At 42.2% G+C, this 22,502-nt stretch overlaps 1 protein-coding gene and 1 long non-coding RNA gene across 10 annotated transcripts in view; one reads left to right on the top strand and one right to left on the bottom strand.

Moving 5' to 3' along the window:
* Positions 1-4,715: 4,715 nt before the first annotated feature.
* Positions 4,716-22,502, bottom strand: part of abch1 (ATP-binding cassette, sub-family H, member 1) — a 58,605-nt gene continuing 40,818 nt past the window's right edge. For all 9 annotated transcript variants that reach the window (XM_037123939.1, XM_037123942.1, XM_037123941.1 and 6 more), the window contains 16 exons: positions 21,124-21,231; positions 19,441-19,534; positions 16,007-16,081; positions 15,448-15,628; positions 15,169-15,265; positions 14,908-15,076; positions 14,423-14,523; positions 11,246-11,316; positions 11,021-11,070; positions 10,559-10,615; positions 10,383-10,453; positions 10,143-10,231; positions 9,505-9,608; positions 7,249-7,408; positions 6,899-7,003; positions 4,716-6,214 (listed from right to left, as the gene is read on the bottom strand). In XM_037123939.1, the coding sequence (XP_036979834.1) occupies positions 6,108-6,214; positions 6,899-7,003; positions 7,249-7,408; positions 9,505-9,608; positions 10,143-10,231; positions 10,383-10,453; positions 10,559-10,615; positions 11,021-11,070; positions 11,246-11,316; positions 14,423-14,523; positions 14,908-15,076; positions 15,169-15,265; positions 15,448-15,628; positions 16,007-16,081; positions 19,441-19,534; positions 21,124-21,231 (1,639 nt within the window). In that variant the 3' untranslated portion in view covers positions 4,716-6,107. The remainder of the gene's footprint in view (positions 6,215-6,898; positions 7,004-7,248; positions 7,409-9,504; positions 9,609-10,142; positions 10,232-10,382; positions 10,454-10,558; positions 10,616-11,020; positions 11,071-11,245; positions 11,317-14,422; positions 14,524-14,907; positions 15,077-15,168; positions 15,266-15,447; positions 15,629-16,006; positions 16,082-19,440; positions 19,535-21,123; positions 21,232-22,502) is intronic.
* On the top strand, positions 7,415-12,086 carry LOC119033619. The gene is made up of 5 exons (XR_005079323.1): positions 7,415-8,445; positions 9,482-9,576; positions 10,571-10,666; positions 10,988-11,114; positions 11,942-12,086. It is a non-coding gene; the product is annotated as an uncharacterized LOC119033619 (long non-coding RNA).

Below are 22,502 nucleotides of genomic sequence, written 5' to 3'. Positions count from 1 at the left end.
TATTAAAGTTAATGTTTCTGTTTGTCCTGAAGAAGATTCACTGAAATCTGTTTATATTTGACGTCAAACATTCTGGTACATTAAGTGAATGTAACTTAATTAAAGTCAGTTTAGGAAATTAAGTTTTGCTCCAGTTACACAGTGTTTGATCTCCAGACCGTTCTTTGCTTTTGATGAAATGCACTTTGACTCAAATGTTTGCTCTTTGACTACAATTTAAAGACTTTTTTTTCCCCAGACAAACAAAAACATGCAAACAAAATCCACCTAAATGTGCAATTTTACATACATTTCACTAATACGTACAACACGCACAGAAATATAAACCTGAGAAAACAACAAGATACACAAACATTACATGACAAGACACACCCACCATACACACTCACACACACACTTCAAACATCCAGGTGAAGATCTAGATTCAACTGAAGGCAGCTGGGTCATCAACATCGCCATGGTAACAGGCAACACAGTGATGCAAGCGAGCATGATGTCACTGAATAAATCTGTCGTCCACAGCCTGCGGGTGTTTATGTTACCACAGGGATTTTTGTACTTTTGCTATTGAGCAAAATCTGGCTCTGAAATAGCAGAACAACGAGACAAAAGTGGGCGGATTTCTCAACAAGGTTTAATTCTTTCAAAATATATGAATAGAGCTTCAGCAGAGCATGTCTGCTATCAACTGTGCATACGTGTCACAACACAGGAGTGGAAATGCTTTACATGCCCTTCAGGGGAGAGACGGCAGAGGTAGTCGACAGGAGTTTGGGGAAAAAGTGGAAATCCTGACAACAAAAACGTTCATATCGTGTTTACATGTGCTGCGATATTACTATATTAACCCGATAAAGGCAAAGAATATATAATAACTTTTATGCTTTTTAATTTTTTGTCCTTTCCTTGAGTATTTTATATGAAGTCTTGTGCATGTAAAAGATCTTGAAAATTAATAAGCTCAAAGTCCGGACCAACAGGAGCTCCTCTCTCCTACAGAAAACTCTGCTCCTGAAACGCCTCGTCAGTGGCCCCGCCTTTAATTCTGTGACTTTGTGAAATCACACGACGTCATAATGTCAAACATTTACATAATTTATGTCTAGTAGCTAGTTTGGCACTCAAAAACCTTATGTGCTTGACTTAGCACAGCTGCCCTGAGCGGTGCAGGCTCAGGCGTATGTGAGCTGACCAATCAGAGGTGACTGGTTATTTTCGAAAGGGGGAACCTTAAAGAGACAGGAGCTAAAACAGAGCGTTTCACACAGCAGCTGAGAAAACTGATGTGCACTAAAGCATTTAACCTAAAATAACACAATGAACCTGAAAATGAGCATAATGTGTCTCCTTTAAAACTTTAGTCTGACATATTTCTAATGCTTTAATTAGTAGACAAAGTTGATTGTATATTCAAAACGCAAACAAATATTCAATATTCATTTGACATGCTACTCTATTACTGAAACTGATGCAGCAGTCTTTGAGATGCCGCCCTTTCTGTATAACACAATATTTAGTAATTCGCCTTGAGGGGTTTAATAATTGAGAGTTTGACAGTCACGGGACTGCGTGGCTGTGGTTTGACAACTTGCAACAGATTTTTCAATAAATTATCTTTAAAAATTCACTGGAGCATATAAATATTTTGACAACCTTTTTCTTTCTCCACGTGTCTCACCCACTTTAAACCGCAAACGAAAACAACAGAGTCGTAAATCAAACTGAGCAAGCATCAGCAAGACTCCGATATGAAGGAACAATGAAGGAGTGGAAAAGATCGAATGAATCTTTAGTAATTTAACTGCAGCTCATTTAAATCTCAAGAAGTTTTGCTCCAAGATGCTCGATTTTACATAATAATTATCAACTGGAGTAGATGTATTTTGTAAAACTCTATAATAACCATCATTCATAAATCATACATTTATAATTAAGTAAACTTTAGTTGATTGCTGCATGACAGTCGACAAAGAATGAAATACTTTATAAACGACCACAAACTTAACAGTTTATGAAGCATTTCATTGTTGTTAGCGGCAAAATAAAGTTGTATATATGTAGTTAAATTAAGTATAAATGTACTACTTATTAATGATGGCTGTTAGAAAGTGCTACCAAGGATTTTAACGTTAAAAATTAACATGAAGGTAGTCCTGGAAAATGTATATAGAGCACTTTAAAATCACCATATGACAATCTTATACAGATTTAACACAGTTCTTAGTATAATATCAACACAACTATCCAGAAATTGTCCAAAAAACAAAACAGTTTACTTCACAATATCACCAAATAATGTCCATTCTTTTCACACAAGCAGTACCAACTTCACCAGAGACTGTCCACCACTTTAAAACTCATTTAATAATGTTATTGTGTGATGGGAGTCGAGTGAGGCACAGAGGTGATCCCACCGGGACGAGGGATTCAACTTCATCTCTCAGCTACAGTTTATATCATCACAGTTTGGCAAGAAGTCCATGTTGGTGTGTGAAAAGAACAAGAGTCTCGTATTTATACCAAACAAGAGCACGATGTCCCTTCAAAAATGTGCGACAGAAAAACACTGATGAATAAACAGCAGAGCAGCAACAGATTTACAGTGCAGGAACATCACACACGTCATACTGTACACACAGCGTTACCATTAGTGCAGGATGGAAACCAATCAGAGCGACGCACAGTCATTTAGATCCATTATTCATCCTGTTAACGGACACATGAATTCTTCAGTATATGACAATGACTGGCATTACTGCAACATGTAGCATAATGGCTACGAGATAGAGGGAACAACTCACACCACACCTAAACACAACACATGCTGGTAAACGTGTTAAGTCCTACGGTCGACCCGGGTAACACGTTTGGATGTAAGAAAATATTCTGATTTATCAGGCATGCGTCCGGATGAATGTAAACATTTCTAAATCTTAGTAAAATTGGCACAACATGATGCGGGATGGAGATTGTCAGTTTTTAAAGAGACAGTTTAACGTGTTGGGAAATATTCGTATTTCCTTTCTTGCCAGGAGTTACACCGTGTCCTGACTGCATGCTGGCATCTGATGTCGCACAACGATTGGTGTCTTTGATCAAACCATGTTTGCATTAGTTGTGCGCTGGAGATCAGATTGAAGACATAACCCAACTTACTTTTTACTCAACCCAAGTAAAAGACGGTGTTTGAAAGGAAAAGTTGATCACGCTTGCTTGCATTGCCTGCAGTAAGGACACGGAGTTAACTTCATAAAATAGTACCACTCTTACATCTGTGTGGTAAATATGAAGCAACAACCAGCAGCTGAAAACAGGTGGAGACAGCTGGGGCGTCACAATTCTTATTATCTAAAGACTTTACAGTGTTAATGCTAAGCTAAGCTAACTGGCTGCTGGCCCATGGCTTCATATTTAGCATGCACACATGAGAGTGGTGTTGATATTTCTATCTGACCCTTCGCAAGAAAGTGGAAAAAAAAGCCAGTTTCCCAAAGTGTGGAACTACTTCTTAGTAGTCCTCAACTTTGTCTTGTCCTCAGTAATATTCTTTTCTTCTTTACTGATTGTTTATAAAATCAAAGCTTTCTGTCTCGGACTCAGTTCTGTCTTTCTCATCTCCAATAATCTACTGTTCATCTCGACAGCGCTCCAGATTTCAAAGTTATTCCCCATTTCTACATTTTTCTTCCCATTTCCCACACCACCAACATCTCAAAGGCACATCTCCACGACATGTTCAATCACAAAACAGCATCCCCCCCGTGTGCTTTTATTCAGTGTTACTTTTTTAAAGTGTGACCAGTTTAAAATCTTTTTGTGTGCAACATACAACGTGAATGCAGACGGCTTGAAGAGTGAGACGAATCCGTCCGACAGCCTCCACTCTGTCCAGCAAAGTGGAGAGTAATCAATAAAAACGATACAGTACTAATACTTTCACGGGACTGCGTGGCTGTGGTTTGACAACTTGCAACAGATTTTTCAATAAATTATCTTTAAAAATTCACTGGAGCATATAAATATTTTGACAACCTTTTTCTTTCTCCACGTGTCTCACCCACTTTAAACCGCAAACGAAAACAACAGAGTCGTAAATCAAACGGAGCAAGCATCAGCAAGACTCCGATATGAAGGAACAATGAAGGAGTGGAAAAGATCGAATGAATCTTTAGTAATTTAACTGCAGCTCATTTAAATCTCAAGAAGTTTTGCTCCAAGATGCTCGATTTTACATAATAATTATCAACTGGAGTAGATGTATTTTGTAAAACTCTATAATAACCATCATTCATAAATCATACATTTATAATTAAGTAAACTTTAGTTGATTGCTGCATGACAGTCGACAAAGAATGAAATACTTTATAAACGACCACAAACTTTTTTAGAAACCTCTACAATTACTAACTTAACAGTTTATGAAGCATTTCATTGTTGTTAGCGGCAAAATAAAGTTGTATATATGTAGTTAAATTAAAGTATAAATGTACCACTTATTAATGATGGCTGTTAGAAAGTGCTACCAAGGATTTTAACGTTAAAAATTAACATGAAGGTAGTCCTGGAAAATGTATATAGAGCACTTTAAAATCACCATATGACAATCTTATACAGATTTAACACAGTTCTTAGTATAATATCAACACAACTATCCAGAAATTGTCCAAAAAACAAAACAGTTTACTTCAAAACGAAAACGATACAGTACTAATACTTTCCCATCACCAACATCAACCCCACCTTTTGTTTTCTTCCACAGGAGATTCAGGCACAGAACACAATGTATGGAGGACACCATCTGAACTGAGGGAATGGAAACGCTGCCCGTCACACGCGAGACGCGCACGTAAATCTGAATAATCATCACAAGCAGACAACTAGACAGGCAGCCTAGTCGCCCTGACGCAATGTTAGTTTAGTTTAACGTTTCTGCAAACCACAGATACGTCCGAGGAGGACATTCGCAGCAAACCTGGCGTATCGCGTTCACGTTCTGACTGTCACATCGAGAGGCACAGGAGCATCAAGAGGCAACAAGGCAGAGGAACGTCATCGCCACCTCATTTTGGATAGTTTTAAGGAAACTGCAGACATTTCCAGCTGTTGATCAGTGTCAAAACGGGGTGTTTTTAAGGAGACCTGTGGACTTTTCCAGCTCTTTTAGTGGTGGCCTAAACCGTCTACTTTTCACGGGAACTTGGACTGTCTCCAGTCTGTGATCGGGGCGACCAAAACAGGTATTATAAGCCAAACCATGATGTTCTCCTGACTTTAACCAAGTGGTTTTTGTGCATAAACCCTAGCCAACGTTGTGACAAGAGTGGAAATAAAGAAATTAATCAGTTTTAACTTATCTGTGGTTTTGCAGAAACACGTTTAGCTACCATATATTCTGGAGACTGGGTTGTGTGGGAAGCCTGAATGGGAATTTCCTGGAAAATGAGAGGCAATCAACACTTTATAAAACTATTCTGGGATGCCACGTAATTCCATATAATCCATCCTTAATTTCTCTACGTGTAAAGCAGCCGGAAAAAAATACATAGTTTTCACATTTTCTTAACGACAACGTCCTACAGTTATAGCTGGTATATCCACCACTAAATCTCTCTATAAGCATTAAGACCGAGGGTAAACAGAAATAAAAAAAATGACCCTGAGTTGGTACGTGACCCGTTCTGGGAGTGAAAAGCTTCAACAAACTGCACAGAGAAGAAACAAATCTATAATACTACAAACTCATATTGTACATGTGCTTATTCTATCCTGTGTTCTTCTATGTGCAGCATTTTGAAGGTTCACTCGCTTGAACAGGCCAAAGCAACTGTTGCAGGATCAGGCAGCTGGCTTGTGTAGAAGTGTGTGTGTGTGTGTGTGTGTGTGTGTGTGTGTGTGTGGGACAGGTAATCTGGAGGAGGGAGACTGATGCATCAGCCTCATCAGTCCATTATGCCACACACAGTGACCCCTCCCCTCCTCCATCCTCCCGCTCCCGGCTGCCATAGTAGTCCGTCCACAGACAGGAAGGCCCAGGTGAGTCGTTGTCTCCCGGGCTTCACCTGACGGCTCCGTCCCCAACACTGAGGAGGTTCTCCGGGAGGAGGCTGTCACGTCCTCAGCTTCAAGATGACCGTGGCCAGGATGAGGAAGAAGGTGTTCCAGCCCAGGGTGACGGCGAAGCCTCGCCACACCATCATCCGAGACAGACCCCAACCTGTCGGAGAGATTCAGGTTTATATTCAGCAGATACAGGAGGACACAGCTGGACCGGTCACATCTTGTTTCTTATCTTTATCATTTTTGAAATCTAAATGCAGTCGCGGGCAAAAATGCTGAAGTTTTAGGACTGCAGCACTCAATGTAGCTCACACATCACGTTCTTATCATCTGTATTGATCAGTACACATGCATATCCAGGCTCTAGTGAATATATGCATGGAGCAAAACATCAATACACCATAACAACATGATGTGAATCGCTAAAAGGATGAGGAAGAGTTTCAGTTTATCCCCCAAATAGAATGGGGACACGTCTGCCGGTCTCGTCTTCCACTTCCACGATTTCGAACAGGAAGCGGCTCCTCTGACTTCCTGCACACGGCGCGTATCGTGTAACACGCACCACGGAGGAGGCTCGAGGCTGTCGTCAGCTCTAATTGTTCGGAGACATTAAGGTCGAGACGGGGAGAAAAGATTGGGAGACAGAGCGAAACCGCTATACCTCACATTCCAGGAAGCTGAGTTACACAGGATCCAGAGCTGATTAATGATTTAGACGACCGGCTGCGTTGTGGAGGAACAATCTGAGCCATGTGAGCGCGTCTGACCCCAACACACGCTAACTACACACCAGGAGCTGACACATTATGAAACCAAATGAGCGTTGTGTAACGTGTACCTCTGTACATGATACAGCGAAGGGCTTCTGAGGCGTAGGTCTGAGGGAGAGCCAGGCTGAGGTAGCGGAGAGGATACGGGATACACTCCACGGGCCAGATGATACCTGAAGAGCAGGACAGAGAGGAGATAACACACTGCTGTTAAAATACAGTGTTTCTGGATGCGCTGACCTGCTGTTGAACCGCCTAAAACATCTGAGCTATTTTCCATCTCTCTTGTTTTCACCCTGACCTTCAGTTTTCCTGACGCATCTAAAGTTTGGGCATACTCAGCCAAATCAAGCGATTATTCGTTTGCACTACACACCATGTAGTTTATAATCAGTTTTCCTGGTTCTGCAAAGCTTACCGCTGATGATGAGGTTGGGGTAGAAGATGCCCAGGGCGGCCTGGTTGGCACTCTGCTCGTCGTCGATTGCGGATGAGATGACGAGGCCGAACGAGATGCCGGTGACGCCCTGCAGCACGATCAGAATTATGACCAGCACCAGGGAGCCTTCATTCGGCATCTGCACAAGAGAAAGACAGAGAGAGGAGGGTAGAAGAGTGAGAAATGATAACAGACAAAGCTATTATCTGCACTTGGACCTAAAAGTGGAATAAAAAAATTAATGACATAAGAAGTGCTTAACGTTTGCAGAGTCATTACTTTCCACAAAATCGCCAGACTCCCTTAAAGAATTGTGCAATTTTAAGAGTTTTTGAGGGAGGACAGACATACTGAATTTTGTAACACAGCAACAGCAATTTATAAATCATTCTTAATCTTCGGCATTCATTTGCAATATATAAAGTTGTTACCTGCTTCCTGCTACCTGCCAACACATTTCAGCTGTTTTCAACTGATCTCAAAAGTTTCACTACATTTCATTGACGGTAAACATGTAAAACTTTCACAAAAACAGCTAATGGTAACTGATATAGGCAACATTTTGAAGTCTGTGGAGAAAGTCCCCAAACTCCCTTAAAAAATCACCCAATTTGGTGAGTTGTTGAGGTTGAAGAAACATTATAAATGTCACAGCAACCTGTCTTTGACAAATTCTTTACTTTTTTGTCCTTTTTGCAAATTTGGCTAATGTTATTCATTATTCATTCAACAATATGTGTTTATGTAAAAGGCTGGAAGTGATATTTGATCAGAAGTGGTCGGTTGAGACACGTCTGGAGGTGAAAACTTGTCAAATACATTACACAGTAACCAATATAGACTACTTCTTTGATCAATATGGAAAAAGTCACCAGACTCCCTTTAAAAATCACTCAATTTTGTGAGTTGTCGAGTACGGAGAAACTTTGTAAACCAAATCAATTATTAATTATTTGGCCGTTTTTGTAAATCTGGCAGATGTTACACAGTAAGTTGTCCTTTTATTTTCATAAAGAAGTGGTAAGTTACATCTGATCACAAGCGGTCACTGGAGACGTCGTAACACCAGGTGTGAACTGACAGACTAAGAGCTGTCAGCTTTAAATGACTGCAGGTGTGAACAGAGCCGCAGAGAGAGAGAGAGAAAAAAAACAACCTGAGCTCCGAAGATTCGAGGTGAAAAGTCTCTTAACTGGAGTTGAATCTGGAGGCATTTTGTAAGACTGGTGTGTGTGTGTGTGTGTGTGTGTGTCGGTGCACTTGTCCTCGGTGTGTAGAGACACTATCCGTCTCCCCTGACAACGAGCAAAAATAGACAGAGAGGCCACATGACTGCTCGGTTGCCACAGCAATCAAGGGCTGTTGTCGTGGCGATCCCACAGTGATCCCTGGATACAGCCAACACAGGAAGTGATTTATGCAGCGGTGGTCTCTTTGGACTCACACACACACACACACACATACTGATCGACAGAGACGAGCACACACAGATAAAAAGCGCAGGACTAAGCACACAAACAAACACACTCAGATGATATCTCTCTCCTCGTCTTGTCCGAGTGCCTTCTTCCTGTATTGATTCTATACACGTGTGTGTGTTGACGATCAATACTGAACGAGTCCCCGCGCGCCCTCTGGTTCACCGTCGTCACTGTAAACCTGTCCCGACCTTCTCAAGATTAATTTCCTCTCGTGTACGCCGACACTGAGCGACACAAACACGAGGCCAGTTTAATGTTTAAAATAAATTATCATTAACATAATTATGAGTCTAATGTAGAGCAGGTAAAGTCAGATTTTTTGACGATGTGGTAAAAATGTAAATGAAAATGTAATGGACCTGCTCTGGTTTGTGAGGCGTCAACCTTCAACACGTCAAACCAAATCACATGCAGTGACCTTTCAGAGGCTTTTTAATGAGCCCTGCAGCCTCAGAAAACTGGCTTCAACTGCAGCTTAGGTTGTTAAAAATAACAGGAAATATTAATGAATGCGTTCCTGTGTGTGATACGTATAGTACAGTCAGCTCCTTTTACATAACGAAACAAATCTTTAGAGCTTTATTCCCCAGCAGCCATTTTTATCACTTCTATTCACTTCTGGATTTTCCAGCCGTTTTACTTTCCTGCCTGCGGATCTTGTGTGTAGTTTTTTATTTTTATTTTCGCCGCTGTAACATTTCCCGATCAATAACGTCTCGTCTCATCCGAAGGGTTGTTTGTGTGTTTGTCGAACCTTGAAGACGAGCAGGATGAAGAGGAGCAGCAGGATGATCTGAACGCTGATGACGAACAGCTGAGAGAAGAGGTGAGCCAGCATCGTCTCCAGAGAGCTCACACCTGGCGGAGAGACGAAGAAACAGACGAAAAACACATTTTATTTCCACTCATGAGCCTGATATCAGACGGCTTGTGACAAAGACTTGAAGTAAATATTTAACAGTAATAAAAACACAGCTTCTTGTTAAGTTATTGAACCTTTAAATGTTGGATAATTTATAATTCATAATGAGTAAAAAACAAAACAACTCCATCAGTGCCTTTAAACATCTTCATGTCCTGTTCTGATCATATTACTCCCCCTACTGGTCGTGTGCCTGCAGTTAACAGATCAAAATCCATCAATTCATGTGAAGTTTCTTTCTCTCTGTGCATTTCAACATGAATTACTGACATAACTATTTATTTTTCTAGCTTATGAAGGCACGAAGCAGCGATGATGCCTTAAAATATCATATCTAAAAGCATTTTAATAGTAGGAATAATACAGCATACTTAATTTTTACACCTGCTGCATACTGAAAGTTCCCCAAACTCGAGACCTGCAGGGAATTATGGACTACAGTATTACATTAGAAGAGTGTGACCTCGTACCTGCGACCCAGCATCGGTCCAGGAGCCCCTCCTTCCTCTCCAGGACGAAGGAGAGAGCCGTCAGACCCACAGCCAGGTAGAAGGTGATGCTGGAGGAGCCGGACAGGAAGAGGAAGAAGAGGAGGAGGAAGAGGAGGAAGAAACCAGAAGTTAAACGTTGTAAAAGAAGATGAATGGCTGCAAAAACTGATAACAGACGTCCGTCCTCACGCTGTATGAAACAGCCCACGTCATACTGACCTGAGAACGGCGCCCGGCGTCACAAACGTTGTGAAGTCTGTGTTCAGGCTGCCGTAGATCGGCTCTTCAAACTGAAACATGACAGCAGAGAAAGATTTACACTAACTTTATCAAATAGACTGTAGCATCGACAGAAACACTCACATTAAGATCTTTATTTCTGAATTGTTTTGTACCTTTATCGGCAGGGAGACCAGATACGACATACTGCCCAACTTATTGTCCACGAAGGCCTGCAAACAGAGCGACAGTCTCAACAAGCTCAACAAAACAAGATAACATAGGTTAGATCAGATCTCACTGATAATTCACTATCACTGTTTATCTTGTTAAGTTCACTTTCAGCGTTATCAAAATCCTTTTTTTTTTTTTGCCCTTTGTACCTTGAACACCAACCGTGGTGTCAGTGGTGATATGGGAAACATAATGCTGTTCTGTTGCGAAAAAAACAACACGTGTAATGTTTTGTTTGAGTGTTTTAGTCTCCTGAACACAGTAAAAACTGTGCTGAGCCACTCGGTCAGTTTATACAGTCACATTTTGTGTATTCTGTCAGACGTCTTTGTGTTTTCTGTGAAAAAATGACAACATTTGAATATTTGCAGGCTCCGGTCGACTGAACGAGCAAACGTTTGTACCTGAAAGGCTTCGTGGAGTTTCTTCTGCAGCATCAGGGCGATTTGTCGATCTGGACAAAACAGAAACAGCAAAGATGAACAACAGTTGATGAGTGTGTGTATTGTATGTATGAGTCTTCTTTAAATCGCAGCAGTAACTTTATTGGCTGCGTGACTGCAGCTATTCAGTGCAAATTTAATAGAATCAACCGATTTCAGACTAAAAGACAGGTTTTTGCATCTTACTTGTAAAGTCCAGCCAGACGTGGACGGATCCTCCATCGACCACATCTCTAGCAACCTGCCGCTGGATCATCCTGTAAAAAAAAAAAAAATCAGGGACATGATGGTCACAACCTGAAGAGCAGCTGGTAACAATAAATAAAACTGAGCAACAAGCAAAAAATAGCCTGGAGATGCAGAGTTTCTTTCTTCCCTTGACGAGACAGATTGCATGATAACTAGACGGAGACATAGCAGAGAATATTAATGTGACAGTAAAATGGCAAAACACTGTTATGTTATGTAACAGTCTCCTTTATGTAAGTCTCACTCTGAACTGCAGTTGTTTGGGAAGCATGTAGGAAAACCCACACACTCCAAATCTCTCTGTTTTATTCAATTCTTCTGTGACAACATGACCTGCAGGCTAATTAGCAGCTAAGTCAATTAGTTTACACAGCTATGTGACTACAGGCAGGAAAGAAGGTTAGCTTGGCTCATTATTCCTCTGGAAACAAATAAAGCAGCTCCTGTGGCCTCGTTGAGACTTTGGAGATATTTTAATTAATGTGATTTAGTGAATGTAACTTTGTTTAGGAGGTGACGCTGAGCCTCGAGTTTCTTTATACTTCTTTCTCGCCTCGCTCGCCTAATTTGCAGCAAACCCTTGCATGTTTTTGTAATAACCACGTGTCCTTTTCCCGTGTTTGTGTTTGTCAGATGTCTACAAGCAGTCAGACGTGCTCGCAGGCAAATGGAGTTCAGCCAGGAGAAGCTATGTAGAACATCTCTGCAGCGCTGCAGCTAGTGATTTCAATTTTTCAGTTAATCTGCTTGTTAATCAATGAATTGTTTTGTCTGTAAAATGTTATAACAATAGCAAAGGATGCTTGTTTGTTTTTCATCCAGCACTCACAAACTCTGAAAACAATGAAAAGCACACACATATTTTCCAAATACCAGTGTTTACACAGATGTGTCTTACATTTTACAATATTTTCTGGATGGCATAATTTGTCGAGTATGCCCAGAATTTGAAGGTATCTCCCAAAAACACACAGTAGGGGGCAGCAGATAACCAGATTAACAAACAACTGCTACGCTTTGCTAGCTGTCCTTGGTCACAGTTAGCCACTGTGAGCTAATTAGCCCATGGCTCTGTTAGCAGCAGAGCCAGTGGGCCCAGAGTCTGTCTGGACTGGGATCTCAGATCATGGGGGAGATTTCAGGGCTGGATTTTGCAGGCTGATGTGAAAATGAGTATGGATGGACTTGGAACAGGGACTGAACACAACCTCCAAGACTGATGGAGGTCAGTTTGAAGACAGGAGACATATGGAGGCGATTTACAGGGATGAGAAGACACACAGTATTTTCACATCTTACTTTAGGAATAGCTTGTTAGCATGCTAACATCAGTTGACATCTCTGCAAAACAGCATATGTGCACCAAATGAAATCACATCTGGTCTATTATACGACTCTAACTGAGCAGTTGAGATTATTTTCACCAGGAGAAACCTTTTGTTTTCCACAGGCAGGTCTGTCACACGAGCGGCACATGATTCACTGAGGACTGGAGTTTGATTGGTCGGTGCTATGGTTTGACACGCCAGGTGTGTTCGAGACAGGAAGGACCAGACTGTCCACCCACGAATCACACACACACACAAACACAGCCATGCACTGATCTGTGATTCACACCTAAATCAACAACACATGTCCTTTGCCCTCCAGGGTTGACTCACTCTCACATGACGGCAAACACTCAGGTTTGTGTTGGCGTTGTTTGCAGCTCTCTGTCTTTTTCTGAGTGTCAAAGATGGAGAGAGAGTGCAGCGAGAATAACAAAGTCTACATCTGCATTTCAGGAAATTCAAAACAGATTCAAGTTCCTCATTTTTATTTTACTATCAGCTTCAGTTTTAAGGGTGCAAATTGTCATGTTGATAAAATCCTTATAAGCAGTAAAACCGTTAATAAATGGCTTCCATCACAATATAATTTAGTTGTAAGCGGATACAAGGACTTCTTTAGGTGTTAACCATGTTTACACTAATACTTTTAATGGTTTGTCTCTGCAGCTGTCACGCTGTCTGTGCGTCCGTTTGACGCACGAAAACACAGCCTCATTAATCAGCGTCGGCACTGTAGGTGCATATTATCATAAGCGTGAGTCCAGGTGGTGATGTGTCAAAAATAAACAATCGAAGGTGAGTCATGAACGAGAACAATGCTGGAGGAGAGGGCAAACAAACAGAGACACATAATACCGATCAAACCATGTGACGTGTTGATCTCAAGTCACAAACAGGTCAGACTGAAGCTCCTGCCACACATTTACATGACAGACTTGCAGGAACAATCCCAGCTGGGCATTTTCCTGCGACAGCGTTTAGTCCGGTGGCCCTGAGAGCTCACTGCACTGCAAACTGGCCGTGGTTTGTGTTCAAAACAACTTTCTCAGTGTGTTCCAGAGAAGATTTAGGATGTTGCAAAACACTGCGGGCTCTGTTAGTAACTCTGATGCAAAGCGCAGGACAGTGCAGAGAAAGTGTTGCTGCGGGTCTCAGACCGACACAGTTGTCAGTTGTGGCCGTTAACTTGATGGTGCAACTCTGTCTCGAGGCAGAAGAAAGTGTTTGTGCCATAGACCAACAAAAACCTGGTCTAATGTAGTTCTTCCTGCTAATTAAAGGGCGCATTATTCTGATAAGATGCGTCTACATCCTCGGGTTCACAATGCCTGCTGGATTACACAGACTGCTTTCAGTCATTTTAAAAATTCCCATGCGTGGAGTAACGTTACTCCACTGTTAGTAACTTGACAGGACAGAGGAAACAGAATTACACTGATTGCATGTTTTTTTTTCTTTTTACTCCAAAATTTGTGCTACTTTGTAAGGCAGCTGCAGCAAGTATTTAAAGTAAACGCAGCAAAGTGTTGTCTTAACTGAGCTCTCTGGGCCTCCATAGTTTCTCTGAATCTCTGAAAGAAAAAAAATGTGGTCGGCTTTATCAGCTTTTTTAAGACCACACTGGCAACTTTTTCCCCAGAGGCAGCAGGTGACGTTCAGTACTGACACCACCACTACTAATTTTTCCGCCACAGATTCCTCATATGGAGCACATGGACACAGACGCTTCGAGCTTTATGTGGATTTCTCAGCTGTAGTGTTCAGCGGAGGGTGCTTCTCTCACCTTTTTGTCAGGTAGCTGGTGAAGTTCTTCCCGAAGCCGATGACGCCCCAGTACTCTGCGTTATAGATCCCATCGAAAGCTTCCTCGTGGGACAAATGCACCTATTGATATATGAAAAACAGACGCAATGTTCATAAAATGCACTATAGTTTAATCCTCTGGCCTGACGTTTCTACGGCAACACATTCAGATCATTTCAATGTTCACTAGAGGATGTTTTAGTGATGGAGAAGGGAAATACTTCTCCTTGGAGGTCAAATAGAGTAACAAGCTTTCACTGATTTCTTGGAAGTGGAAGTCTTTTGTTTGTTCTGCTGTGAGCAGAAGCGAAACTTGTTTGTTTACAGTCAGTTTAATTATAACAGCTGAAGATCAGACGGGTTAGTTCCTCACTGAATTACTGAACTATGTACACATGTAAAACACGGACAAATACATAAACTACTACACAACATCAGCCACGTCTCCCGAGGCTGAATAAATACCTGGTGCACGCTGGTGTTGTCCAGGAAGGAGAGCAGCGCTTGGCTGTACGCGGTGGAGGAGGTCTCGTTGTTCACCACAGCGACCTGGATCCCCTTTGGATCTCCACCGACGCACAAACAGATCAGAGAGACCTGGATGACGGGCAGCAAGAACTGGAAACACAACGAGCTGCGAAACACGGAGAAACAGTCAGAATCATCATGCCGCTCATCATAACGTCTGCGATTAATTATAAGATGTTATTATAAACTGCAACGTACCCCGGCAGTCTCCTCATTCGCACCATTGTTTTGATCATCAGGGCGGCGATGTTTCTCCATTTTGGCAGAAGGTGTCTGGCTCGCACCTTCCAGTCCGCTGAACACAAACACACAAGCACACAATCTGAATAAACAGTAGCTGAACTCAACAGTACACCACTAAAATATCCAATAAAATATCCTGCAAAAACAGGCAAAACTGCACGTCAACATCTGTATTTCACCGCTGATGTGCTGAATCAACCACAACACACTGAAACTGAAATAACAAAACAATACCTGAATATTTGGGAACTTCCTCTGCGGCTCCTGCTCCGACCGCCAGAATTGGCCGGCTCTCGTCCTTCCCGCTCTCGAATGATTGGCTGTTCTCTAACGGGCCGCCCGGCGGACTGGACCCCCTTTTAGAACCGTTCTGGTCCGACGTCTCGCACAGCTGCAGGAAGGCGTGCTCCAGGGTCTGTGGATTAACGGGGAGCAGAGAGCCAGTATTTAGTCGGGGAGGTGGGAAGTCTGTCACAGCTGGAGGGCGCTGAGAGGTCAGTCGAGATAAAGAGGTCATAGTAAATGATGCAGGACATTCATGTTGTTTTGTTGTAATTTAAGAGGTCAGGATAACAAGACGAGGAGAGAGAGAAAGTCTCCAGACTCCCTTAAAGAATCCCTCAATTTTGTGAGTTGTATGTTAGGAGGGACTTAATAAACTTTCTGAAATGCTGTCAGTGACAAATTCTTATTCAACTGGGCCTTCTTACACATTCGGCATATGTTACAGCCTCAGCTCAGGGGGTGCTGCAGCCCCACCTGAGGGTCCGAACATCGCACAGTCAGTACTCACTGTTGCGCTGTGCTGCTTCATGACTGAATCTGGAGGACCTTCAGCCAGCAAGCAGCCGTTCCTCATGAGACCGACCTGGAGAGATGAATGACAGGAGTGTTAGCCTGATGTAGAGAGAATATTCCTTCAATTTCAGCCATATTTAGGGGGGATATTCTTTACCTTTTAAAGCAACAATGTGGACAGACCCCTCAAAACAGTTTCCTGTCATAGTTCAACAATATTCAAGATACTTTTCTCAGAGAAAATGATGAAAAAACAAGAAAGAAATTAGAATAAAACCTCCCAAACAATTCAGAAAGTCTTGCACCTAAAAATGTCCCCAAAACTCTCTCCATAGTTTTGGTTGATCGATGAAACAACAATATGGCGACACAGACTTCGCGCGGCTCATTCCTCTGCAGTGAAGTGATGCATTGTTGCACTTCACCTGACATATATCTGTCAAGTCGACCGGTCACAGAGACATAAATAAATCAGCTTTCTTCCTCAGTCGATGTGATCTTCCTCCATCCACCAATTTATTTTGCCCTGAATGGGGACTGAAGTGGGTCTGAGTGGTTGGACTGGTTCCAGGGGAGAATTTCTGGTTCTTTGTTTACATGTTGCTCCGTCAGAGGGGGGGGAGACTAAAATCACCTTGGACCTTATTTTTTGTTTTTTGTGAATTTCAGTTTGCACAAAAATCTAAAAACCCAGCGGAGAGGTCAACAGGTTCACCCAGTTCAAGTACTGAAAGGTGTTCCTTAAGATCAGACCTAAACAAGAAAGTCATTAATCTTTGGCCCTTTTTTCCGGACTCTTAGGAGCCTAGAAAAGCTTCTTAAACAGCTTTTAAACAATCATGGGACAATAAATTCACCACTGAAACCCGGAATAAAGGAATTCTTTTCAGTTTGCAGCTGTCGAACGCAGAGTGACACATTTCTCTCAGGAACGTGGTGCGAGAAACTAAAAAATGATCTATCAAAAAGGTTAATTTATCAAAAGTGTCAAAAATAATCAGATGAATGTACATAACCATTCACAGATACACGTGCACCTAAAGCAGCCGCAGTCGTCAGGTCAGAGAAAGCTGTTTGTTTGTTCAGCTGCACAGAAAACACTTCAGCTCTTCTGACTCGCTGCCTTTGAAAAACATTTTGGTCTTATGTTTCAGCAGGTCACATGTGGTCGAACGTTATTGTGTCACGGAGAGAAGAGAAGTGAAATTCCAGCTTCTAGCCACATCTAAATAAACTACAAAAAGCCCCGTAATCTTGAAGGAAGACGCTTGTAACGGCCTGTTATACGACGTCAACGACTGATTTTGTTTTGCACCATCTGTCAGCGGTGCATCACCGCAGCAGCTTCTTAATTTACTCAACTCCAAAACTTCCATCGAGGCTCCACAGCCACATACTGGTGTTACTGACCACTGACAGCTCAAACATCGCTGCAGGAGTCTCATCCTCACAGTAAAGCTGCAGACTTCACACGTCCTCGAGCTCAGGGGCTAACGTTAGCAGGCTACTTAAGAACATGTAGACATCTAAATTCGACAGCTGTGGAGTCGCTATTTCTCCGGTTTTGGCGGGTGATCCACTCTGTCAGCGTATTTCCTTCAACCTTTAACCAAAAAGGCAGAAAATGTGACTTGTCGGCTAATCTACAGAACAAACTTACAGCTGTAAAGCACTCGGTCTTATGGACTTTTCACACAAAGAAGATTAGCAGTGAAACAATGACTAAACTCATGAAAACTCGAGGAGTTTATGCTTGACAGGCAGTGAAGGAGACCTGGGTGTTAAATGTAGCATAAAAAAGACCCTGTTGTTCTCGTGTGTGTTACGATAAACCTATCAGCAGTATTCTGAACTCTGTGCCTGGGTGAAGCTGTACTTCTGTTTCTTGAATTGTTTGGTTGCTGTTCACACTATGCAAATCTTTGAGCACCGATTTAAATCAGCAGCTGCACAAGTCCAACAATCAAAACAGTCCTTTTATCTATTGCATCAGGATCAGATGATAAAATAATGAACTTTTATCAGGTAACTACCTTTTTTATGTGCAATATGATTTAACTTTTAATCTGAATTATTCAGGCTGTGATTAATCTGTTGATTTGTTGCTGTTAACACGATCCAGGACAAGAGCAAAACCACGTGTTAGTGTTTTCCACTGTCGATTTTTGCAGTGCCGAGTCAAAGTGTGCCGAGCTCTTTTCTATTACCGGTTTAAGGACGCCAAGTTGAGCTACGCTTCTATCAAGATCGTTCCACCAAATGGCAACTGACCATGACGACCCCCAAACCCGCTAAAACAAGCCTGGGTTGCATTTGTGAGACTCAGAAGATCAGAGTTGTTTCAAAATCTCAAACTGAATCTCTTTCGTTTCTCTCCTGCATTTGTTCTCTCAGGTTTCTGTTTGTTTTAGTGTTTCTTGTTCGCATTCGGCTGTTTCAGAAGTCGCATCAAGTTAGAGGTGAGATCCAAACATTTCCTGGTTTTAGACAAGGAGCATAAAAAAAGAAGGAAGTGTCTTTACGTCAGTACGACTGTGGTGACAGATATATATTATAGTCAGCAGCAGACGCACGGAGAATCACACTAAAACCCAACGTATATACACTGTACGACTTCTGATGAAGAAACGCCTCCAGAAGTTAGAAGAGCACACGTCGGAGAGTAGATTAGTGACAGATCTTTATCGACATGTTGTTCTTCCCTCCATTTTTGCTCGGGAAAGTCTCCTGTTCACAGTGTGATTGCAGCCTCACTCTCATCAGTGATATTTGGCCACACCTGACCTGTTTAGTAACAATATTATCAGCCCTGTCAATAATTGGGAAAAGTAAATCATCAGCATTTCTTCATCAGAAGTCATACATAGAAAAAGGTTGGATATGATATGTTTTAGTCCGGCACCAAACCAAGATTCAGTAACTCCTTCTTGTTTCGCTGCTTCAGAATAAAAGGTTTTAAATAGCTTTTATTGTTAAGAATTTACAGTAATGAAAGCGTTCATCGCCTAATTCGCAGGAAGCTTTATGAGCAACTGTCCTTTGATAATAGTTCTGGGAGGACGAGTGTTTCCAGCCGCTCCTCTCGCCACCACAGAGGACAAGCACTGTAAAATGTAAAAATTAAAAACACAAACGAGCTTCTGTAGAAACTCTATAGGATGTTTTCTTTTTTCATTAACTCTCGTTCAGTGAGAGCTTTTGTCCGTCCTGTCAGAGTTAATGAACTTCATCAACATGCTGACAGAGTGCAGATATCAATGGACTCTTTGTTTGTCTGTGAAGGGGAGGAACATGAGGACCAGTGTGACACTTTGTTCTTCTGATTTCACAGCAATTCATCCTCAGTGCTTAATTTGTCTTTATGCGGTTGTGTGTGTGTGTGTGTGTGTGTGTGTGTGCGCGTGTCCATGCACGTATGCATCATCTCACCACGTTGGCTTGCCGGGCCTCCTCTATATAATGTGTGGTGATGATGACCGACACTTTCCCCGTCCGCACAATCTCCACCAGATGTTGCCAGATCCTAGAAAGAAGAACCAAAGAAGAAACCAAACAGATTACGTAACACCTGACCCACTAGTTAGTAGATTTTCCCTAAAATCGTAGTCTGGAAAGCTCACGGCTTCGCCAGCAGCGGGTTTCCTGCCAGCCGTCTGATCTGATGAGGCTTTGTGGTGCGATTACACAATGAGACTGGAACAACACACCGAGAGAGAGAGCGAGAGAGAGAGGGGCAGTGTGTTTTCAGAGAAGGTTTTCAGACTCGTTTTATCAGAAGATACGCAGGAAGGCGACTGTACTGAAGCTGCCACATGATGCAGCAATACAAACGGCCATTCTGCCATGATGAAGCACCATGAAAGACGTTTGTGTGCAAACTCTGGCAGCTCCATCATTTTCAGTTGTGTCGGAGAGTGTTCAGGGTGACAAGAGAGTTTTCTGCTATCTTAAATTAAAGTTATTCATTACCATTTCTTACCACCACAGCGGCATAACTTATCAGACAAGATAACAATCTTTTGAGGAGCAAATAAAAGTAATCTTGATGTCCAGAAGATCCAGGCAATAAAATTACATCAACAGTGAGATATAGGATGGGATATAAGGACTTCTCCTGGGACAAACGTTATTGATTAATCGTGTTACGTACAGATATGGACGGAGACATTTGACGTTTGTTTCGTCCGTGTCTGAGAGCTTACAGATACGGACCGACAGAGCGGTACCTCCAGCGGTCGTGGCGGACTGTGCGGCCAAAAGCTTAAGCGAGACGCAACCGCAGGACAAAGAGGAAGACATTTTTTTTAAAATTGTGGAACCATTTGAGGAGAAGTTATGAGAGTTTTAAACATCTGTATGATGTAACTGTCAAACACAACAGATAGAATTACATCTGTGACGGTGGTCGAGTAGCAGTGACGACACCGACAACGCTGGCCGCTCAGTGCTGCTCCACCACGTCACTGACCCGCTGTTTTGTTTTCATTGTTCTGACTGAGCGACGCTTCGCAGCAGATATTAGAATTTTCTGCACTTATTCAATCGTCTCTGCTCAATTAAATATTTCTCTGCTCATTTTCTGCTTCAAATCCTGCTGAAGTTTCCTGTAAGTAAGTCACAAAAGCCTTGATATTGAAAATAGGAAGAATAGTAAGAAAGCCCCATTAAATAACCATATCAAATGTGACTTATATCGATATTTTGATTTATTTCTTTTTTGCCAGAATCATACAGGTCTTGTCATGAGTTCACGATGAGACAAATACATTCTGTAAACGTTTGTTGATCCATTTAGTCTCTTTCGTTTCGAGATCTGTTTGAACGACAAACGTACGTATGAGGACGTTCTTCGCCGAGAGAGACGTAAGCTGGAGAACAACCACCGAAGGAAGAGTGAGAGGACGAGTTTGTGTGTGTGTGTGTGGACTTGTGTTACTCACATTGTGGGGACGACGCCTTCCTTTTGGAGACAAAGCACAAGTCCCCCATAATGCAAATCATCAAATTTTTAGGTGATTGGGTTCATGTTTGGGTCTCCACGACATTAATGTACGTCACTGTAATGTCCTTCGAAGTGATGGAAAAATGAGGGTGCTGTGTTATTTTACATACTTGGACCTGAGCACCGGGTCCACTCCGACCGTCGGCTCGTCCAGGATGAGCAGCTCCGGGTTCTGCAGCAGAGCCGCTCCCAGCGACACCCGGCGCCTCTGACCTCCGCTGTAACACACACACACAAAGACACAAAGACACAAGAAACAGGTGAAGAAGCAAGAAGAGCCGAAGGGGCGACAAAGGTGAATCTTCTCCCACATTCCTAACAGTTTCGCAACTGATGATCCGCCTCGTTTCTATGCATGCCACTCACTCCTGAGGGAGGCGGAGAGGAGACGAACCTGCCTGACAACACGGAGGAAAACCACAAGAGCTGAGAGAAGGATGACCGGGAGGAACTTCCTTTTTTATCGATTGTATCCAACAAAAAATCCCAACATATTTTTTCTTCTATATATCTATATATCACACACTAGCCAACTGATCCTACGTTGTACTGAGATAAAACACAGAATGACACAAAGCAGAAACTGGCGATGAGTTTGTGCCTCGCTGGGTGTTTATTCATACCAGGAATATCTCTCATATTATGTATTGTGAACAGTTTCAACAACCTTTGTCCCACAAAGCTGCAGCACAACAAGGGAAGAGACGCCTGTAACACAACAGATCTTTCATTCGACACACAAGGTCTGAAGTAAAACATATTAACAGCGAAAAAAAAACAAAAAAAACAATCCTCTTGGTCAGCAGGAGTTTGAGTTGCAGGTCAGTAACATGACAGGCGGGCGACATAAATATTACATGAACTGCTAATGATCGCTGGTTGGAGGGGCCTCTTTGGGAACAGAGGGGTCTTTGTAAAGTCGAAACAAGAGATGCTGATTATTCTTCTTGCAATAACACAGACGAATATAAAAGGGTTGTAAACTTCTTTCATCGATCTCTATCAGTGCCTGAGAGAGCGGAGCAACTTTCTCCGTTGTCTCTCACATCTCACAACATTTTCAAAGATAACTCTGCGATCAGGCAGCAGTGAAACGCCACATTTTCTATTTTTAACGTGCGCCGCTTGATCGCTTCCTTGTATGGCTTGAAAACAAGCCGAGCTCTGTACAACGTATTCCTCTGAGAGAAGCGTAAAAAACGTGAGCAGCTGAGTTCAGTAAAATTTGGCAGCTTTACATTTCGTTTCCTCAACTGAAACTCTGAAGGTCAACGTGGACTTTCACCTCAAAGAGGACACAAAAGCATGCAAACCTGTGCTGCCAGATCGGCCAGATTGAGACTCACAGGTGACTAATTTCAATACGCACACTTGGTAATAGATATTGTTTGTTTTGATGAGACTAAGTGTCGTCTTCTCCTGGTTTGAAGATGATTTCTTTTTTTTTTTCCCCCAACCTTTGTTCGTCTCCTTTCCAGATCAGGTCTTA

Source organism: Acanthopagrus latus, chromosome 15 (genome assembly GCF_904848185.1).
Source record: "Acanthopagrus latus isolate v.2019 chromosome 15, fAcaLat1.1, whole genome shotgun sequence".
Taxonomy (NCBI): Eukaryota; Metazoa; Chordata; class Actinopteri; order Spariformes; family Sparidae; genus Acanthopagrus; species Acanthopagrus latus.
Note: the sequence above shows the minus strand (reverse complement) of the source record. Positions and strands in the feature narration are given on the sequence as shown.